Here is a 20,788-nt window from a genome sequence, read left to right as displayed (position 1 = left end):
TTTAAAATACTGTATTCCAGAACGAGTGCAGTATTGTATATTAAATGATCCCTTATGTTACGTCATAGTCATTAACATATTGGGAATATAAATCTTCATATCTTAAAGACCCGACATTCAAATGACGAAATATTTTCACAATCAACTATCCACTATTTAAAGAATCAATTCTGAAAATATTGAAATTAAGTTAAGTTAATAAAATAAGTTCGAAATGAAAATAAGTTATTTACCGTTTTAAGTAGGTCTAGATAGGGAAAAACTGTGCCCTCAACCTTAAAAATGGACGTTGGCCTTCACAGCCTCCTGTATATTTATGATTTAATAATCAAGTTGGAGGTGAGAAATCAGACTGGGCCGACGCGACATCAGGCGTCCCTCAAGGATCTGAACTGGGACCCTTCTTATTCATCACTTACATCGATGACATTGTAAATGGCCTAAATTCGGAAATAAAGCTCTTTCCTGATGATGCTGTCATGTACCGTGAAATACGGAGCCCTCAATATCAAGTCATCTTTTAAAATGACATTGACTCTATCTCTCAATGGGCAAATGCCTGGCAGATAAACCCTTAATTTAGATAAATGTAACATTATGACTATAACTAGATCTAGGTCAGATCATGCTATCAATAATAATTATATAATGGCAAGACAACGTATAGGGGTAGTTTCGTTCCATAAATATCTTGGCATCTTTATTCAAAATGATCTGTAATGGGACACACAGGTTAGAGAAGTCCGTTCTAAAGCTTCTAAGATACTAGGACTATTATGTAGAAATTTATCTAGCTGTAGTAAATATGTAAAGAGCAAGCGTATAATTCATTAGTAAGATCAAGTGTCGAACATGCTTCACCTTGTTGGTCACCAATTGAAAAGCAGCATATTAACTCCTTGGAGTCCATCAATCGGTCTGCTGCTAGATTTGTATTTTCTGATTATCCTTAGTATTCAAGTATAACAGCAATGACACACTCCCTGGGTTGGGTCAGCCTTGAAAAACAGAGAAACTTAGGATCTATGTACAGGTCGTTAAATAACTTAATTTATCTATATCTTCCAAGTTCTGTGCAATTTTCACATTCCAAAACTAGAGCAAATCATCCTTTCAAATTTAGACATATTCATGCACATTCAAACACCTATAAGTTTTCTTTTTTTCCTAAGATATTACCTTTGTTGAACAGTCTACCAGCGGAGACTCTACTTGCTAAATCATTGAAATCTTTCCAGTTAAATGTTAAGAGTCAATTAAATTAAAATAAATCACTTATTATTTATAATGGCTTTTATTTAAAACACAGCGTGTAAAATTATGATTACAGCGGAGAGGTGAGGTCGTGTATCTAATATATATTAAAACTATATAAAACCCCATTAATCCCTTTCCCCCGTTCCTAAAATATTGCACCCTAAATTATCATGACCTATAAAATATTGTACCCTAAATTATCATGACCTAAGAACTTAAGAATGGAATTTACGGTGCTTGAATTCAAGTGAGCTGAGTTTAATTGATTGACGTAACGTAACGGTTCATGAAAAATTGCAATGAAATCACGTACGCACGTTCGATAACGTTCTAGTTTATTCGAAGGTTTATTGTTAGTGACTCGGGCTCATTTGCTTTGGCAAGGGATATTAATTAGGGATGGAGGGGGCCAGTGTTCGAGGGAGAGAGATGCATAAATAAACACTCCTTCGGTGTCGGTCAGTGTTGTTAACAATGGACTTGACTCATGACACGAAAAGTAAAATGGTTGATCAAAGACATAGTATAAAATAGCATAATTAACAGTGAAGTGCATACCATATCGTTAAAAAAATTTAAAGTAATTGCGCAAATTTACAATATTAGTAAGTTTAGTAGACCTTAGACCTATAAAACTTTTCACGAATTTACGCAACAGTTAACTTTTTCACGAATATATGGTATGCACAACAGCATTGTATAACATTGCATAACACAGCGTAAAAAACGAAAGTAAAGACATAAAAATGAAAATATATAACATAGCCAAACGTAGAAGGAAAACCAAAAAGAAAGATAAAAAAAATATGGCAAAAATCAAAACGGAAAATTTGATAGTTGACGTTATGTTTTTTCTCATTAAAAATTGAACAAAAGATCTTATTATCTCTAAACAATAGTATTAGTCTGCGACGTATAGGCATACAACAGAATTTGCATTTGATTGATAAGTAATCTTATCCAACGAATCTGTGAAAAATCGATTAAATTTAGACACGAAATCAATCCTTCTAAATGATTGTGATTTACTTGTGTTTGAAATTTCACAAGTCAGAGACCATTTTAAATCAAAAGTGATGAATCATTAATCTTGGAATGCGATCATGTGTAGAGTGGTTTTATTTAACTTTTGAAATAAAAATTCCTTGTCAATAATGTGTAAAAGTCAAATCAGGGAAAAAATGGAAATAACATCTATTAACGTCTATAACGCACCTTCCACTCGTATTAGAGAGTATGTTCTGAAACGAAATTAATTTTTAAATATTTATTTTCAATTGATATTGAAGCTATTGGTCGAATATCTGCTTGAATAACCATAACGTCATATACATATCTAGAATTTTTTAAGTTACTCAATTACAAATTAAATTAAATATTTCGTCGAGCATGTAACCACGAAAAAGAAATTTCTAACAGAAGAGGAATTTGATAAATAGTTCAAATAGTTTGAATTTGATTCAAAACTTAAAGATGTTTTAGGCTTTTCTTACTCTAGATCTTGGGTCATTGAATAATGTGGGAACGAGACCATATTCTCGAGTAACTAAGTTATCAGAGTTATCTCGTTGCAGGTAAAAGAATAATGCGGTATCTATATAATAGTTTAATCGCGGCGTATATTTATACGAAAAGTTACTCAAAGTATGAATATTTTAGATACCGCTGTGAAAAACTGTGTTAGGCGAGTTACTTGGTGTTTTGTTCATAAGCACGTTAAAAAAACATGTGTAAATGTATCCAACAAGCAATAATATAATTACTGATGGTTGTTGTGGAAAACGTTTCACGTTTTTCTGCTAATACATAGTTAATAGAAGGGTAATAGTAGTAGTAATCTCTCAAGCGATTTTATGCCAAGGTTTTTCTTTAACCTAATTTGATTTATCTATATTGATTTTATTTCAAAAATGACCCCCCCCCCCCCCAAAAAGGCTTTGCCGAGTGACCAAATGCAGCAGTCATTAGATCAACAGTTTGATTTATATCTTAAAGTTCAGTATTTAGAGACTGAAACTTTGAAAATATGCTATTTAAAACTTTCAAGATATCTAACTGTTGAAATATTCTTACGTTGAAATGTTCGTCAAAAGAAATAAATGGAAAATATTTTAAAATTCTTAATCAGAAAAAAAAAACCGTTGGTAAAAAACACTTCAGTTGCTATACACACGCAATCATACTCTTTCCAAGTTGTCCGCATATATATTTATCGTTTACATTCTAAAAGCTCTATTACTAATAATCAAAGCTATTTTAAATATTTTTTTGCAATAATGCTTTGAAATCATTAATTTTTACTTACCAATGACAAGCGTAAAAAGGGCAAAACTTAACGCAACTCGAAATTCGCCGGCAAATTTCTGTGTAGCTGCCATGATCACAGTTTCGTGCCTTTGGCAACATTCACGAAATGGTTCTCACCCTTAAAGTTAGTAGTCGTTCAGATGTGACAATGCACTTGATAACAAACGTGAGGTTCAGGTCTACTGCAACTTACTTACGCAAGCATTTTTTTTTAAATTAAAATTTTTTGATCGTGACTAAAATCCTTTTTAAAATATTTCACGCTAAAAGTCTGTCTTACTTAAAAATATTTCAATTTCGAAAAATTCCAAACCTCAATCATAACCTAACTTAACCCAACCTAACCTAACCTATGCAGCTGATGAGCTTAACACGCAGAATCTAGGTCACCCATGCAGCAATAATGCATATGCGGTTTATCCAATGGCAAATTTAACGGTGCACGTGATCAGAACGTGAAAACAAAAGCTGGTGGCGTGATATCTTAAACGAATCACAAACAACAAAGTCGGAACACTGAGCTGTTTTACTGAAATTTTCAGTAAAAATTGGACTTAACCGAGAAAAAAGTCGGCGGATGTGACCCAGGCTACAAAAAGCAGATTTTCCAGTCTTTCATAAATACATACTGTCATTGAGAAAAAGGATTCGGAAAAAAAGCAACTACAAATGCTGTTGCTATCTCCTCAGTTGCATTTTGTAGTCAAATACAAGACCTTATGTAATTGTATTTGTAAAATTTGTTAGTTTTCGTGCATTACTGCGATTCCCAGTCTACTTGACCTTCATCACAAACGAAAAATTGAGTTTTGGTGGACATCGATCAAAAGAGTTTCTTAAAAATGTCACAGGATTCCGACTCCGAATTTTAAACGCTTGACTACAAAGCTATCGGTATTGACTTACCCGACCTTGAAGACACTCAAATCATAGTCCGGCAATAGCGATAGCTTTGCAGTCAAACTATTCAAATCTAACCATTGATACAACAGTCACTCAACATCATACCATATCATGCAACAACTTTCTAACATATTCCACTACCATCATATGATCCTAAAACATCATCCAAATCTTACATTGATACAACAGTCACTCAACATCATACAACATCACTCAACATCATACCATATCATGCAACAACATTCTAACATATTCCACTACCATCTTATGATCCTAAAACATCATCCAAATCTGGCTACAACTCGACGCTAGATATTTTCCCTTGACGTTTTCATGTTTACTCACTTTTACTGAACACAATAGATAAAAGAGTTCATCCTAAGGTAGGAGTCGCCTTACTAGTAAACAACCTTTTTAATATCACATACTCTAGTTTGTTCCAATTGATGAGTTGCAAGCATTCCCGAGAGAATTAAAAGACAAAAGCATGACGGTCATTGTGGTGCCGTTAACAATGGATGGTGATAAGAAATCTTTTGTTAAATGGCACCAACGCTCCCCCGAGAGGCCGCGAAGACGTAACGTGCAATCGAAGAATACGACACAGTGTGAACCTGTTAATAATAACTCGAAAGTTCTTTGCATACCTTGAATAGAAAAACAAGAGGGGTTCAAAAGCTATGAGAGAAATTTCCCATCATAAATGAACAAATTTTTTTGTCATCTTAAGTGTCATAAGAAATTAACGTCAGTAGGAGTGAGTGCGAGAGTCCATGCTAGGACAGGACGAATTGATTTATTTTTGGCCTTGCTCAAAATGTCACATTACCCCGAATCTGCCATGTGGAAAAACATGTAACCAATCATTTTTGACCGCGGGTTCTATTAAAATGGTTTTATAAAACCCGTTTAAAAGTTAGTGAAGAGATAGAAAACTCCCCTTGCTTGTGCTACGTTGAGTTATACAAGCACGCGGGAAATTGCGAGTTATACAAGCACGCGGGAAATTGCGTGAGCCCTCGAGAAGTGCCGAGAAACACTCGCCTACGGCTCGTGCTTCTCTCGGACTCTCGCAATTTCCCGCGTGCTTGTATAACTCAACATAGCACAAGCAAGGGGAGTTTTCTATCTCTTTTATAAAATGACTAAGATATAACTAACGATTAACTCAAAAAGAATAATAAAAAACATAGGAAACAAGCAAAACATCGCGCGCGCAGCTGACGTCATTTCCTCACGACCTATGTTGAGTTATATCTTAGTTATTTTATAATAGACCTTAATTGCATTATTTTCTTTTGCGTCTCTTTTCACTGGATTAACGGTAAATCACTCTTGTAAACCCACGTGATTATACAATTCTTGGTGTGTTTAGAATTACAATCTTTTGCAGCATACTTTGATAGTACTTTTAAAAACAATTGCGTTCGGTCAGTAAACTGTTTAACACATTAGGGGGCCAGTTAATTCAAAAGATTTAAATCATTGAGAGCAAGATTCTGATTTTTACTAATTCGAAAAATCATTTTGTTCGTTCCACTTGAACACAATTATCAGAATTTGTTTTGGTAGAAATGCTAGTCAGTTGTACTCCTCAACAACATTATACTCCAGTTTCAAGTTCTCTGTTGCTCAGGTTTAACCTCGACTTTGTGCAGAATATTCATTATTCCAGTGAAGTCCGTGGAATTTTGAGTTTTTAAATTGTTGAATTTGTGCATTTTTTATTTTACCGTTGGTATTTATGAATATTCAGACACTGATTCGAGACTAACCCTGGGTAATAGAGTCTGTAATCAAGGAACACAGCCGTAATTTAGAACTCGAAAAAAGTCCATTGATCTTAGGGTTTCATGCATTTTGGACTGTTATCATGCTACAATTTTATCTCGAACGTAACCTGTTATTTTCGTAATCTTTAAGTACCGATAAATCCCGAACCATACATCATTAAGTATTATTACAGTCTCTTAAGCACGTACAATAGGCACTATCGCTTGCATGCCAGATGTGTTAGTCAGATGTATTGGGATGTTTTTAAATAATATTGAAATAATTGGTTTTTAGATTCATAGCTTAATCAAATCAGTTCTTCAGTATTGAATTTATTTACATTTACCAAATTACAAGCACGCCCTCTCTTCTAAAATCCTAATAGATTAATACTTGATGGAACTAAGATTAAATTAAGCTAAGATATGAAATAATGATTAATTGATAATAGGCTAATAATTTGAGAGTTGTTTTTCGATATAATTTTCACTTTATTTTTTCAGATAAATTTCGTGTTTCACGCACTCGATCAGTAAATGGCCACTTTATGACGTCACATCCGCCATTTTGGTTCCAATATAATCAAAAGGTTTATTCGGTTGGTTGATAGTTTAATTCTAAACAGCACGACTGTATCTTGTAATTTCAACGTTTATGGAATGCTTTTAGTCTAATAACCCATTAACTAAATATGTATGATACGATATGTGTAGTATTTAAAAGCCTAGTGCGCTGTTTGGGTTCCCTGTGTATAGAGGTTTTGCAACATCGCGTGACGGCAGTCATGTTAGATGGCAGAAACAATACAATCGTTTTACATGAGAAAGAATTCGAATCTCGAGAGCACAGGGTTTTATTGTTCTGCCATCTAACCACAGGCAGTCCAAGCTGGATTATGGCGCCGGCAAGTGATGGTGCAAAACCTTTATAGAGATGGTTTTCCTGCATTGAGGCTCGCAAACGCTCTGAAATGTTTTTTTCAAAATGCTTAGTTTGAATATTCCTTTCATTTATAGGTTATTTGTTTTTGGGGGGTCAAATTGAAAACCCTTAACACTGTATGATTTGTTTCCAAGGACACAAATTCCTTCTAGAAAATGACTTTATTGCCAACACCAACAATTAGTAACAAATTCACGCTAGTTCCTTGGTTTTGACTGGATTATAATGATTATTTTGGAGGTGCAGTACTTTTTTTCTTTTTCTTGATCTTAAGGTAATTCCGGACTTGTAGAATTCTAAAGACTGTTACATAACATTTTAAAAGTCATTCCAATAAACCTCATAGGCAATTGATGGGCTGCAAGCATTCCCAAGAGAGTTAAAAGACAAAAACATGGCGGCCATTGTGGTACCGTTAACAATGGATGCTAATGATAAATCTTTTGTTAAATGGTACCAACATGGCCGCGATGACGTAACGCGCAAACGAAGAATATCGTGATAATAGATGCATTTGACTCTGACGTTATTGATGGATTGAAAGCATTCCCAACGAGTCAAAATACAAAAACATGGCGGCCATTGTGGTGTCGTTATAACAAAGGATGCTAATGAGAAATCTTTTGTTAAATGGCACCAACATGACCGACGTAACGTGCAATCGAACTATAGCAAACAGACGTTAAGTAAAAGTATAGATGTATATATTTCTATTTCTTATTCTTGCTGTATATTATTTTCTTATAGAGCTTTATTATGCCTGAAATTTATACGCAGAATGGAAACTTGGCGAACAATTACAATCACTATTGTTCAGCATTGAACCCTCTTGACCCTCTTGTTCACGTGGAAACATAAAAGCGTTTTCACGTATGAGAGAGTAGTCAGTCGTTAGTCAGTCTAGAGCAATATATAGTATCCAAACTTAGAGCACTTAACCATTCAATTAGATAATAAAATATTGCTTTACACGAACTTTTGTTTTGAAGCCCAATATCATGTACTAACAAATAAATATTTCGGTCCTCAAAAGAATAACATATAGACTTTTTGAAAATTCCTCACGATTTTTAACTAAAACTTTAGTTAGGTAACTGTTGCTAATTTTCTATTTACTTACCGTTCGATGAGGCAATTGCCAAAAAAGCGTAAACGAGCAAAATCCCAAGGTAAGCGACGACATTCCTTTTGGAAGCCATCGTGAGTCGTGATGTCGACTTCAAATGACTTGGGATGTGTTCAAGGGTCGACCTACAGAAAATGCGGAAAAACTTGTTTCTCTAGCCTTGACGTACTCAAAATACTTTTGCAATGAATCATAATTTTTCTTGTGTTATTTATTCAAAGGTAACTGCTAATTTCTAAACCGGCATATTATTCATTGAGAAAAATTCCAACATAGTCCGAACCTTCTGCCAATTCCCAAGTGCTTTGTAACACTGAAACTACACAAAGTATAGCAAGCAGGTTTTTTTATTTTCTATTTGGAGAGATGGCGCAATAGAAAGTGCGCACCCATAGTGATGTAAAGTATAAAATTCTCATTCTGGGAAATAAAAAAACCTTGAAACCTTGAAACCTGTGCTCTCATAAAGCACGCGTTCCCAACCAATTAGAACGCTAGATTTATAACGGTTAACTTATTAAATAGTATGAGTACTGGATTTCACTTTGGCACTTTAATAGCCCACTCAGGACCCGTTCGACCACGTATCTGGATATTTTTGAAATCGTAATTTTCAGATTGCCCTCGAAAACGCAACATTTCGGGGTCTTTTTTGGCGCTGCAAGATGAGCCACTTTTCGAAAGAGAGATACGTGTGGACGGGCAAAAACGATTCGAAAACGCTACGTGTGGATGAGAATAATTTTGAAAATTTAAAGATAAAATTCCGAATTCAAAAATATCCGGATACATGTGGACAGTGCCTGAGTTTCCTGCGGAGACATCATTGTGTGTTTTAATGAGTTGTTCTTTTCCTCGCCTTGCTTCAACATTCCCCACAGTGAACAACACAATAATTACAAATTTAAAATCTATAAAAATCTAATAATGATTATCTATATACAATAAAGTACAATAGTGATAATAGAGTGAAGGCATTTAACCCGTGAAATAAAAATTATTAGTCAATGTGTAATAGTCAAATAGACACAAAAGAAAACAATGGAATTAGGGTTTACTAGTGTGTATAATCAATATCTATTTCACGGGTTTAATCACTTCACTCTATAAAAGAACAAATTACTAAAATTATAAGCTAATATATGGGGAAAATACTGATAATAATCTGTTCTTTATTTAAAAATTGTTCTACCAGTTTTTTTTTAATTTTTTTAATAGATTTTTTAAAAACATTACGTATTAGTTTTCGAAAAGTTGCGTTTTCAAGTGGCGTATTCACCGGATACGTGTGACGCAAAGAAAAAAAAAACTTTTTCAAAAAAATCCGGATACGTGAAGCCTGAGTTAAATGATTTGGAGGAATTTTAGCACTGCGCGTCCTCATCAGCAGAAGGCACGAGATATGACTTTTTTTCACTAAACAAGTTCTAGTCGAACGAACAAATTATTTTTGATCTATGTTTATAGAAAACCGCTCGTTCAGTTCCAATAATTGCCATGATGTGATCAAGTATATTTACGCTACGTGACCTGACTTCGTCCAAGGACAAGTGAAGCGGAAAAAATAGGCCGTCAGACATTTTTGATAATTAAGTAATATCATAGCAATAAAAAGATATAACTAGCTAAAAACTAGTGTGAGCTGCGTCGGTGTTTCTAATGAAACAGTAATGATGAAAAGGTAAATTATACACCGTGAAAAGATGAAAAAACTTACTGACGTTTCGGACGCTAGTCCTTCGTCGGAGTAAAAGAGAAAGAAGTGGTAGAAAGGAGTGTATATATGATAGAATAAGACAAAAGAAACCAATGAGAGCAAGGTAGGCAAGGAAACAAAAACAAACAATCAAAAGACAAAAGAAAAGGTTAGTTGAAAATAAAGCGTTCATTAATCCCGTTGGCACTCTTAGGATTAATGAACGCTTTATTTTCAACTAACCTTTTCTTTTGTCTTTTGATTGTTTGTTTTTGTTTCCTTGCCTACCTTGCTCTCATTGGTTTCTTTTGTCTTATTCTATCATATATACACTCCTTTCTACCACTTCTTTCTCTTTTACTCCGACGAAAGACTAGCGTCCGAAACGTCAGTAAGTTTTTTCATCTTTTCACGGTGTATAATTTACCTTTTCATCATTACTAATATCATAGCACTTTAACGCTATTGTTTTTCCTGTTCTGGATGACGCAGACATGACGTCAAACCGGACGTAGATGAAATAGTTTATATAGTTCAATAATCACATTAGTATATACCAACTTGTGTACTTCCTAAGAACGCGCGCGCTCATTGCTGGAAGATCGTAGCGAAGTATCGACTTCACGCGACGTAACACGAGTTATCGAGACACATGTCTATACATTATATAGTGAAAATACCTTAAAAGGATTGTATTTGAAGAGCATACATTGCATGTATTTTTGAAGACATTACTATACTTTGATTGATTAGGACCAAATGTGTGTACCAAGTATAATAGGACCAAATGTGTATGGTTGGAAAGTAAGAAAACGAATAAGGTCTTAGCATACATGGTAGAGAAGTATGGACCTAGTAGGACCAAATGTATATGGTTGGAAAGTAAGAAAACGAATAAGGTCTTAGCATACATGGTAGAGAAGTATGGACCAAGTAGGACCAAATGTGTATGGTTGGAAAGTAAGAAAACGAATAAGGTCTTAACATACATGGTAGCGAAGTATGGACCTAGTAGGACCAAATGTATATGGTTGGAAAGTAAGAAAACGAATAAGGTCTTAACATACATGGTAGAGAAGTATGGACCTAGTAGAACCAAATGTGTATGGTTGGAAAGTAAGAAAACGAATAAGGTCTTAACATACATGGTAGTGAAGTATGGACCTAATAGGACCAAATGTATATGGTTGGAAAGTAAGAAAATGAATGTGACGCTGTTCAGACCGGTACTGTTTTTACTAAGTATTGCGCCTTCCTTCCCAGGGAAACTAAGAGAAACACAGAAGTGATATTCTAATGACAGCATTTAATAAGAAAACGAACCTTAATGATAAACGATAAACTTAAATAAAGCGCTAAACTATGAAACTTATTATACTAACTTATTATGTTTGATTCAGAGTTCTGGTTTAATACTCAATGTTCAATGTTCAATGTTCAATAACTGCATGCTCACCCAAACTTTAACCAACAATTTCTTCTGTATCTGTTAACCCACTATCCTGTCTTTGGATAGTTGACGAGGTTCCTTAATATCCTGCTCCTGCTCCTCACAGTTCTTGTACGATCTTTCTTTGAACAGAACAACTGACTCCAAACCAACTGAACTTGCTTACGAAATATTGTTCCATATTTAATGAAATTCTAACAATAGAAAGACTTAATAGAAAATCCTAAAATATAATGGATTATGTCATTTCTTTCTTCTTATACTAATCCTTACTAATCCTTTTAAAGCGCTGCCATTAGATTATTATGTTTTAACTCTCGAGGGGCTTCAATTATTTCGTCACACATGCATGGTAGAGAAGTATGGACCAAATGTGTATGGTTGGAAAGTAAGAAAATGAATAACGTTATAGCATACATGGTAGAGAAGTATGGACCTAGTAGAACCAAATGTGTATGGTTGGAAAGTAAGAAAACGAATAAGGTCTTAACATACATGGTAGTGAAGTATGGACCTAGTAGGACCAAATGTGTATGGTTGGAAAGTAAGAAAACGAATAAGGTCTTAACATACATGGTAGTGAAGTATGGACCTAGTAGGACCAAATGTATATGGTTGGAAAGTAAGAAAATGAATGTGACGCTGTTCAGACCGGTACTGTTTTTACTAAGTATTGCGCCTTCCTTCCCAGGGAAACTAAGAGAAACACAGAAGTGATATTCTAATGACAGCATTTAATAAGAAAACGAACCTTAATGATAAACGATAAACTTAAATAAAGCGCTAAACTATGAAACTTATTATACTAACTTATTATGTTTGATTCAGAGTTCTGGTTTAATACTCAATGTTCAATGTTCAATGTTCAATAACTGCATGCTCACCCAAACTTTAACCAACAATTTCTTCTGTATCTGTTAACCCACTATCCTGTCTTTGGATAGTTGACGAGGTTCCTTAATATCCTGCTCCTGCTCCTCACAGTTCTTGTACGATCTTTCTTTGAACAGAACAACTGACTCCAAACCAACTGAACTTGCTTACGAAATATTGTTCCATATTTAATGAAATTCTAACAATAGAAAGACTTAATAGAAAATCCTAAAATATAATGGATTATGTCATTTCTTTCTTCTTATACTAATCCTTACTAATCCTTTTAAAGCGCTGCCATTAGATTATTATGTTTTAACTCTCGAGGGGCTTCAATTATTTCGTCACACATGCATGGTAGAGAAGTATGGACCAAATGTGTATGGTTGGAAAGTAAGAAAATGAATAACGTTATAGCATACATGGTAGAGAAGTATGGACCTAGTAGAACCAAATGTGTATGGTTGGAAAGTAAGAAAATGAATAACGTCTTAGCATACATGGTAGAGAAGTATGGACCAAGTAGGACCAAATGTGTATGGTTGGAAAGTAAGAAAACGAATAAGGTCTTAACATACATGGTAGTGAAGTATGCAACAAGTAGGACCAAATGTGTATGGTTGGAAAGTAAGAAAATGAATAACGTCTTAGCATACATGGTAGAGAAGTATGCAACAAGTAGGACCAAATGTGTATGGTTGGAAAGTAAGAAAACGAATAAGGTCTTAACATACATGGTCTTAACATACATGGTAGAGAAGTATGCAACAAGTAGGACCAAATGTGTATGGTTGGAAAGTAAGAAAACGAATAACGTCTTAGCATACATGGTAGTGAAGTATGGACCTAGTAGAGTTTTCCGATTTACCGGCCTTGGCACTATTAGTTCCATAGACTTAATACCAAAAAAACTTTAACCTCAAGTTACGTTTTAGTTAAAAGTCACAACTTATTTCGTAATGCGAATACCAGTAAATAATAGAGTTTAGTATGCCATTTTTATTTAACCTTGAGATATGGTTTCAAAATTACTGATTTATCCTGGTTTTCTAAAATCACGCATCATCATTTTTAGTCGGCATAACATTATATATTAGTTACTGCATGTCATGTGTCAAATGGCTTTATTTGTAGCTCGTGTTTATCATTATTTTCAAAAAATATTAAGCATGCCATGTATCCATGGAAAAGTTAAGTACAAATTATATAATGCAACGTTATTCTTTGAAAATATCAAAGCCGGGAAAAGTCAATAGCTCCACGATGTTGAACAGGCTTGTTATTATCACAAGAGGATTACAAATAAAGGTAGGAAAAGGTGGAGGTGATATGATATCATCAAACACCAACAACCGTTATCGTCAGATATGCAAATAAAGGAAACGGTGGAGGAACCATAATTACTTTAGGATGATCTTAGTCTTCACGGTCAGGAAATGCTGGATGCATGTCAAATTTTGCACGAATTTAAATATTTAAACTAATAATAAAATTCAAAGTGCAGTCATGGGAAACTCAAATGTAATGACAGTTGCAGTTTGCACAACTAAATTTGATCGACGTCAAAGAATTGTAGCAGGCTTCGAATTCTCTTTCGCAACCTTTATAATGTTCAAATTTCAGGCTTCAAATACACGTTATAAAACTCGTTTCATTATGATGAACTTTAATTCATTCTGCTAATAAACGCTGAGTCGTGAAAAATACAATATTCACGTGCCTTGTGTACACATAATGCTCAGGTGTCCATGTGCATGTTTTGTACAACTGTTTTTATTAGCATTTAGCATTGAGATGTCTCAACCAACTAAAGTGTTCGCGTCTATGAGCCACTCCCGTAGAAAATATGTTGATAACAAAAGGAATGGAGCTTTACAAAAGAGATTTCAAAGCTGTTGTGTTGTTCCTCCAAAGAAATGGAGAAGTTATGGGTCTAAAGGAACTTTACTCTGAAGCGGGAGATTCTGGTTTCAAAAAGGCCACGGAAAGAGTTCGAAAAAGAGCTGCAAAATTGCTGTTGAAAAACAGAACATTATGCTGACAGCATAATGACATTTATGTCGAAACATTATACTGTTGTAAGATCCGGTAATCCAACTAGATGAATCCGCATATCTCAAGTCGACCAATAGGATATGATTACTGTTATTACGTAGCAGTACTTAAGGCGCGCCTTACTACCACGAGGCCTCTTTCCTATTATTCTAGCAGTCGAGCAAGTTCACTGTAAAATTATCAGGCAAGTTATTTTACTTTTACACCCTAACTGTATTATGGCTGACAAGCGCATTCTTATTCTGGGACATTCCTTTATTCGTCGTCTCCACGACTTCATCGAACGTAATTCCGATCTTACCCCTTATTTTCACTGCGAGAATAATGTAATTGTAAGGTGGCACGGTGTTGGGGGCAGAACTCTCAAAAAACTTGTCCATTATGACCTACATGTTGTAAAGTCTTTTCGACCCCACATTGTTATCTTACAAATTGGAACAAACGACCTAACCCGTGCCAATCTTACCCCTGTTCTAGTGGGTTCTAGTATTGAGGATCTAGTTTGTTTGTTACATGACCAATATGGGGTTGAGCGCGTTTGTGTTTGCCAAACACTCTATAGGGAGGCGTCAGCAGCTTTTAACCAAAATGTCGATATCTTAACCCGCTATCTACGCGTAGTTTTGGAGCCAATTCCTTATGCAATTTATTGGGGTCATAGAGGTTTCTGGCATACAAAGGCTAATTTCTACGCATACGATGGTGTTCATCTAAATAGCTTGGGGACAGCGCAAAATTTTATCGCAGTTTGAGAGGGGCAATTCTTAAAAGTCTTCGTTCGTTCCATGCTTGTAATTGAGTGATCTCTTGTCACTATTTTTATTTTATCTGTTACGCTTATTTGAGTGCAGTCTTGTTGGCTAGCTAAAAATGTTAGACCGGGACCACACCCCTCCTTATCTTGACAGCGGTGTGGCATGTCAAGATTAGAATTACATGCGGTGTGGCATGTGGGGTTTTTAGTTTCTCGGTCTACAAGTGGCACAATACGTGCTTTGTTGTTTATGCTTAGCCTAACTGTGGGTGTTCAGAAACCATTTTGAGTGTACAATCCCTTGATCGCCGTCTTACGGTGTGTCCATTGCACTCGGTTTTCTATTCTGCCCTTTTTCTAATTTATACTGTCACTCGGCGTACAGATGCTTTTAATATCGTATTACATACATTACGGCTTTGTCGGGTTTTTTAGATAATGCTGGACGGCGTTTGGCTCGCTTTCTGTATTCGCTTTTACGCGTTGCCCTTCTCTTTTGTATGTTTTACTTTTCGCAAAAGCACAAGCGCTTAATTTATCTAGTTCGTGTTTTTGCGAGATAGTTTATGTATTTACACTTTTATCGTGCACTTTGTTAAGTTATGCCTCCCACCAAGCGAGCGACTCGACGCACGAGGCCATCGAGAGCTGATGCAATAGAAGTGCCAGCGCGTGATGTTCCTAGTAATCGGCCTGCAGGGCCCCTCACCTTGGACCTGGCTGCCCTGACTGCCTCTTTATCGACAGCGGTCACCAATGCTGTTCAGGCAGCCATGTCGCAACCACGAGTTGGACAGGAACAGGGTCTCGTCCCCCCAATTGTAGAGGACGAGGTCGCTGATATTCGCACGAATAATGAGACACCAGGTATATCAACGAGGTCTGATCCGCGGCCATCCCAAGTCTTTACTAGTGCTGCAGTGACTCTGGGCTCGCGCGTAACTTCTAAGATTAAATCCAAAATTTGGGCTAACGAGTATGTCGATTTTGGCGCCCTTCTTAATAACTCCCCTACACCCGAAAAATATTCGCTTTCAGTAGGGAAACCCTCCGAAAATTCACGCGATCCACAAATTACGCTGGAGCCCAGTCACCAGACTTTCGCAAAGTCCGCCGCCCGCTTTGTTTTTTTTTACTGGGCGCACGACGGACTTTTCGACCTTGCTTCCCGCCAAATTTACCGACCCAAAAATCAGTCGGTAAATTATAGCCAATCACAATGCTCGAAATCAAAGCTGTCAGTCACAATGTAATATTAGTAAGATTATCTCTACGATTCCCATCGGCATCTGTCAACACAACATCTGTCTGACAACATGAGATCAATATCTGAAGCCATATCATAGGGTAAAAGTAAATTAGGATACGAAACTATAAGAGAATACCAGAAACAAAGTATAGAAGCGTATCTTTCAGACAGAGATATTTTTATATCTGCACCTACAGGAGCGGGAAAAAGCCTGACATTTGAGATCGCTCCATTCGCCTTAGATTTTATGAGGTTCGGTGAAAAAAACTTAATCGAGACTGTTGTTGTTGTTGTCCCTTTGGTTTCTTTAATGAAAGACCAAGTAACGTCTTTAAAATCAAATTTCGAAATCGAATTGGATCTCTGCTTCCTATGTTGGAGACGACTAAACAATTTCCGTCTATAGTCATTGTTCGGAACTTGACTGGCGCAAAGAAAGCATATTTTTTGTTTGGACGCTGGAGATATCGCTATCCTTTCAACAGTTTTAGTTGGAGTTATAGCATCAACCATTATTATTGATAAACCATGTTTTGCTGCTCCGGATATAACATGAAGAAACAAATAAATGAAAACCACAATTCTTTAGCTTCCCCCCCGAAAGCCGACACTCCCGTATCAAATTCGGAAATGGCGGGAAACGCAATTGAATATCCTGCAAGTTCGACAAGTCGACCTCTCGCGACTTCGTCGCTCGCTCGCTGCGCTCGAATTAAAAAAAACGCCGAGAAAACAAGAGAGGTCGACTTGGGGCAAGTCTACCCAGTCACCAGCCCAAGAAAGTTACTAGTATTGACTTATGGCTGACGGCTTTCCACACTTTTGTAGCCATTTTCTGTAAAAAATTTTCGGACCAAACCGCGCCATTAATGAAATACTGTGAGACTATTAGGGATATAGCTCACAAGTCGGGTGATTGGTCGTTTTACGACGAGCAGTTTCGCTATCTCCGACAGTCTGCCCCCGACTCCTTTCCTTGGGACCAAATCCATTGGGAGCTATGGCTTGGGGCGGTCACAAATTTTCGGAAACCCCAACAAGGCGCCGAGAAAGGGCCGGCTCAGCGAAATCGTTTTCGCAATACCAACCCCCCTTTCCCCAAGGGAACGTGTTGGGCATTTCAGAGCGGAAAATTTTGTAAAGGGTGTCAGTATGAGCACGTTTGTTGCAGATGCGGTGGAAAACACTCCGCCAGCAATTGTACCAACGACTAACGTTCTCCTTCACACCCAGCCAGTAACACCAATAAAGGTGGCAAGGCTTGAAAATCTCTTGGATGGATATCCACGACCTTTAAAGTTTTACTTGTGCAACGGTTTTCGTTTCGGTTTTCGTATTAATTTTCTGGGTAAACGCTTATCTTTCATCTCACCGAATCTCAAGAGCGCTCTTGAGCAACCGGAAGTCACCTTATCTAAGTTGCGTAAGGAATGCGAAGCCGGCAGAATTGTTGGGCCTTTTTCGGTGCCTTCATTCTCTAATTTTCGGACTTCGCCCCTTGGTGTAGTTCCCAAGAAAGTTCCTGGGGAATTTCGTTTAATACACCATTTATCATATCCTAAAGGCTCTTCAGTTAATGATTTTATTCCCGAATTTTATTCCTCGGTACAATATGCTTCAATCGGTCAGGCAATTTCTGCCATTAAACGTGTGGGGGCAGGCTGTTTTATGGCGAAAACTGATATTAAGTCAGCTTTTCGGATTATTCCAATTAATCCTACTGACTATCTTTTGCTGGGGCTCAAGTGGGATGGCATGTATTATTTTAACAAATGTCTATCTATGGGCTGCTCTTCTTCATGTGCCATTTTTGAAGCTTTCAGTACATCTCTAGAATGGCTCTCGTTGACACGTCTCGGTGCGTCGGCTGTGTTACATGTTTTAGACGATTTCTTATTCATTACACCTACCGAGGATAAGTGTCGTACAGATCTCAATAATTTCATGGGCATGTGCGATTACCTTGGAGTCCCATTAGCTCCAGAGAAAACGGTGGGCCCTGAGACAGCTCTACAATTCACGGGTATTACTTTAGATTCTGTCAAAGGCGAGACCCGATTACCTGATGATAAGCTTCAAAAATGTCACACTCTTCTTCGTTCGTTTTATAAAAAGCGGTCAGTCACGCTAAGGGAATTACAATCCTTACTAGGCCTTTTAAATTTTACTTGCTCTGTGATCGTTCCAGGTCGCGCTTTCCTGCGCCGCATGATTGATCTTACCAAGGGTCGCCTTAATCCCTATCATCATATTCGTTTAACTCAGGAAGTCAAAAAAGATATTATAACGTGGTGTCAATTTCTAGACGCCTACAACGGCAAATCGTTTTTTCTGGGGGAAAAATGGGAGACGTCTTCTACCCTCGAACTATACACAGATGCCGCGGCATCACTTGGTTACGGGGCTATCTTTGGTAAGCATTGGTTTTGCGGCGCTTGGCCGGCTTCTTGGAAATCCTTTAACATCGCATTTCTAGAATTTTTTCCTATTGTTATTGCCATACATATCTGGGGGTCAAATATGGCTAATAAGTGTGTTACGTTTTTCACTGACAACGCAGCAGTGGTTGAAATCATTAATCGACAGACCTCAAAAGATAAGATAATTATGATGTTGACACGTGACTTCGTATTAAGTTGTTTACGCGATAATATCTTATTTCGAGCACAACATGTGCCAGGTTTAAGTAATAGTCGTGCCGATTTAATTTCCCGCTTACAGGTAGACAAATTCAAACAGCTCATGCCCGACGCGGACGAGTGCGCTACGGCGATACCCGCGAACCTTCTGCCGGAGAGTTGGTCTCTAACTTAGGTGTTCTCTTACGCTCGGCTTTGTCTAAGGGCTCTCGTGCTTCTTATCGGCGAGCTTGGTCGGTTTTTAGTACTTTTCACCAGAGATTCTACGGATCTCCTCAACCAAATTTACCTCTAAAGCCCGATGTAATAGCTTTGTTTATTTCATACCTTTCGGCTAAGAAATTGGCTTGTTCCACTATTTCATCATATTTATCCGCGATCGGATATTTACACAAGCTGCAAGGGCTTCAAGATCCGACAAGAGCATTTTTAATTCAAAAGCTCGTGACAGCTTTAAATCGTCGGCGTCCGTTTGATGTACGGTTGCCAATCACTCGCCCACTGCTCCACGACTTAGTACAGGCCCTCAGACATACCAACTCTTCTGCATTTCAAAGAGTCCTCTATTCTGCTATGTTTTTGCTAGCCTTTTACGGGTTTTTCCGTGTAGGAGAGTTAGCTGCCAAGAGTGCACAGTCTAGAGGCACGGTTGTTCAATTTAATGCTTTATCTTTCCTGATGACCCAAGGTAACCTCCACTCAGCTAAGATTACCATCATTGATTACAAACATAACACGAGGCGCCGGCCTTTTGACGTGTTAATCGATCGTGAAGATTCCCAGCCATTCTGTCCCGTCAAATCTCTTTCACAATATTGTCATCTTAGAGGAGGGCTGGCGGGGCCACTTTTTTGCCATCAAGATGGAAGTCCAGTTACGGTGTCACAGTTTAACACCGATCTTAAAAGGTGTTTGATATTCTGTGGCCTCGACCCAAAGCGGTACAAGAGCCACAGCTTTCGCATCGGCGCCGCCTGCCACGCTGCTGACAATGGCTTCTCTGATGCCCAAATACGTACTCTGGGCCGCTGGAAATCCGACGCTTTTAAAATTTATCTTAGGTCACCTACTGCTCAGACCAATTGAATTTCAAACATGTTCACGCGTCCGCTTGATGACACAGGTAGGGTCAGTCAGGGGCTGCTTATCTGTGTTATCGCCACCGGATATATCGTGTTACATATGTTATATTTAAGTAGAGTATTTGGCACGCAATTAACGCACACGATAAATCTCTGGCTCTTGAAGTTGGTTAGACATGGGCTACTTCTTCAAGGGTCAATCTCTTGTACAATTTAATGGGTCAGTCAAGGGCTGTTTATCTGTATCGGATATTTCGTGTTATATATACTATATCATATTTAGGTAGATTGCTTTAGCAGGCAAGGAACGCATACGCTAAATCTCTGGCTCGTGAAGTTGGTTAGACAGGGGCTACTTCTTCACAGGTCAATCTCTGGTCCAGTTATATGGTTTAATTTTAACTCTCTCTTTCCTTGTCCGCACCTTGCATCGCGCCTTGCTGGGGCCGCCACAGTATGTGGCTTGTGGCGTGTTTATTCTCGCCCCACCTTTGCCGAAGACATAGCTTCTTTGGGTTTTGGTATTTTGTACGATTATAGAGGTTTATTGATTATTAAACTTGCCACTAGCGTGGCCAAAATTATTCCAAAACCAATGTCTCCTGTCTTCTCTTTCGCAAACTAGTGCGTCGCGATGCAAGGCTTGGACGGTAGTTAACTTTAGTCTAAATAAATTTATAGA

At 37.3% G+C, this 20,788-nt stretch overlaps 3 protein-coding genes across 4 annotated transcripts in view; 2 read left to right on the top strand and 1 right to left on the bottom strand.

The window, feature by feature from the left end:
- The window catches only part of LOC116296400 (uncharacterized), a 35,226-nt gene extending 26,793 nt beyond the window's left edge, over positions 1 to 8,433 (bottom strand). Inside the window, exon 1 of one of the 2 annotated variants that reach the window (XM_089025069.1) lies at positions 8,303 to 8,433. In XM_089025069.1, coding sequence (XP_088881195.1) covers positions 8,303 to 8,381 — 79 coding nt within the window. In that variant the 5' untranslated portion in view covers positions 8,382 to 8,433. Of the gene's footprint in view, positions 1 to 3,562; positions 3,729 to 8,302 lie in introns of those variants that run through there. The other variant, XM_089025070.1, reaches the window with a different exon arrangement.
- Positions 8,434 to 14,524: 6,091 nt separating this feature from the next.
- The window catches only part of LOC148904424 (uncharacterized), a 28,017-nt gene continuing 21,753 nt past the window's right edge, over positions 14,525 to 20,788 (top strand). Inside the window, exon 1 of the mRNA XM_089025115.1 lies at positions 14,525 to 14,566. The gene's annotated coding sequence lies outside the window, so the exon portion shown is untranslated. The remainder of the gene's footprint in view (positions 14,567 to 20,788) is intronic.
- On the top strand, positions 15,569 to 20,149 carry LOC148904425 (uncharacterized). The gene is made up of 2 exons (XM_089024957.1): positions 15,569 to 16,335; positions 19,079 to 20,149. Exons 1-2 carry the CDS (start codon positions 15,739 to 15,741, stop codon positions 20,108 to 20,110), a joined length of 1,629 nt encoding a protein of 542 aa, XP_088881083.1. The 5' UTR covers positions 15,569 to 15,738; the 3' UTR covers positions 20,111 to 20,149.

This window comes from Actinia tenebrosa, unplaced genomic scaffold (assembly GCF_029948245.1).
Source record: "Actinia tenebrosa isolate PJP-AT-01 unplaced genomic scaffold, QUT_ActTen_1.0 PGA_scaffold9__36_contigs__length_13948895, whole genome shotgun sequence".
NCBI lineage: Eukaryota > Metazoa > Cnidaria > Anthozoa > Actiniaria > Actiniidae > Actinia > Actinia tenebrosa.
The sequence above is the reverse complement of the archived record's forward strand: the minus strand, read 5'-3'. Positions and strand labels throughout refer to the sequence as shown.

Coding starts and splice junctions, on each gene's coding strand:
- LOC148904425 (XM_089024957.1), top strand. CDS start 15,739: ATGCCTCCCACCAAGCGAGCGACTCGACGCACGAGGCCATCGAGAGCT. Junction 16,336..19,078: donor ACCGACCCAAAAATCAGTCG/GTAAATTATAGC, acceptor TTTAAGTAATAG/TCGTGCCGATTTAATTTCCC.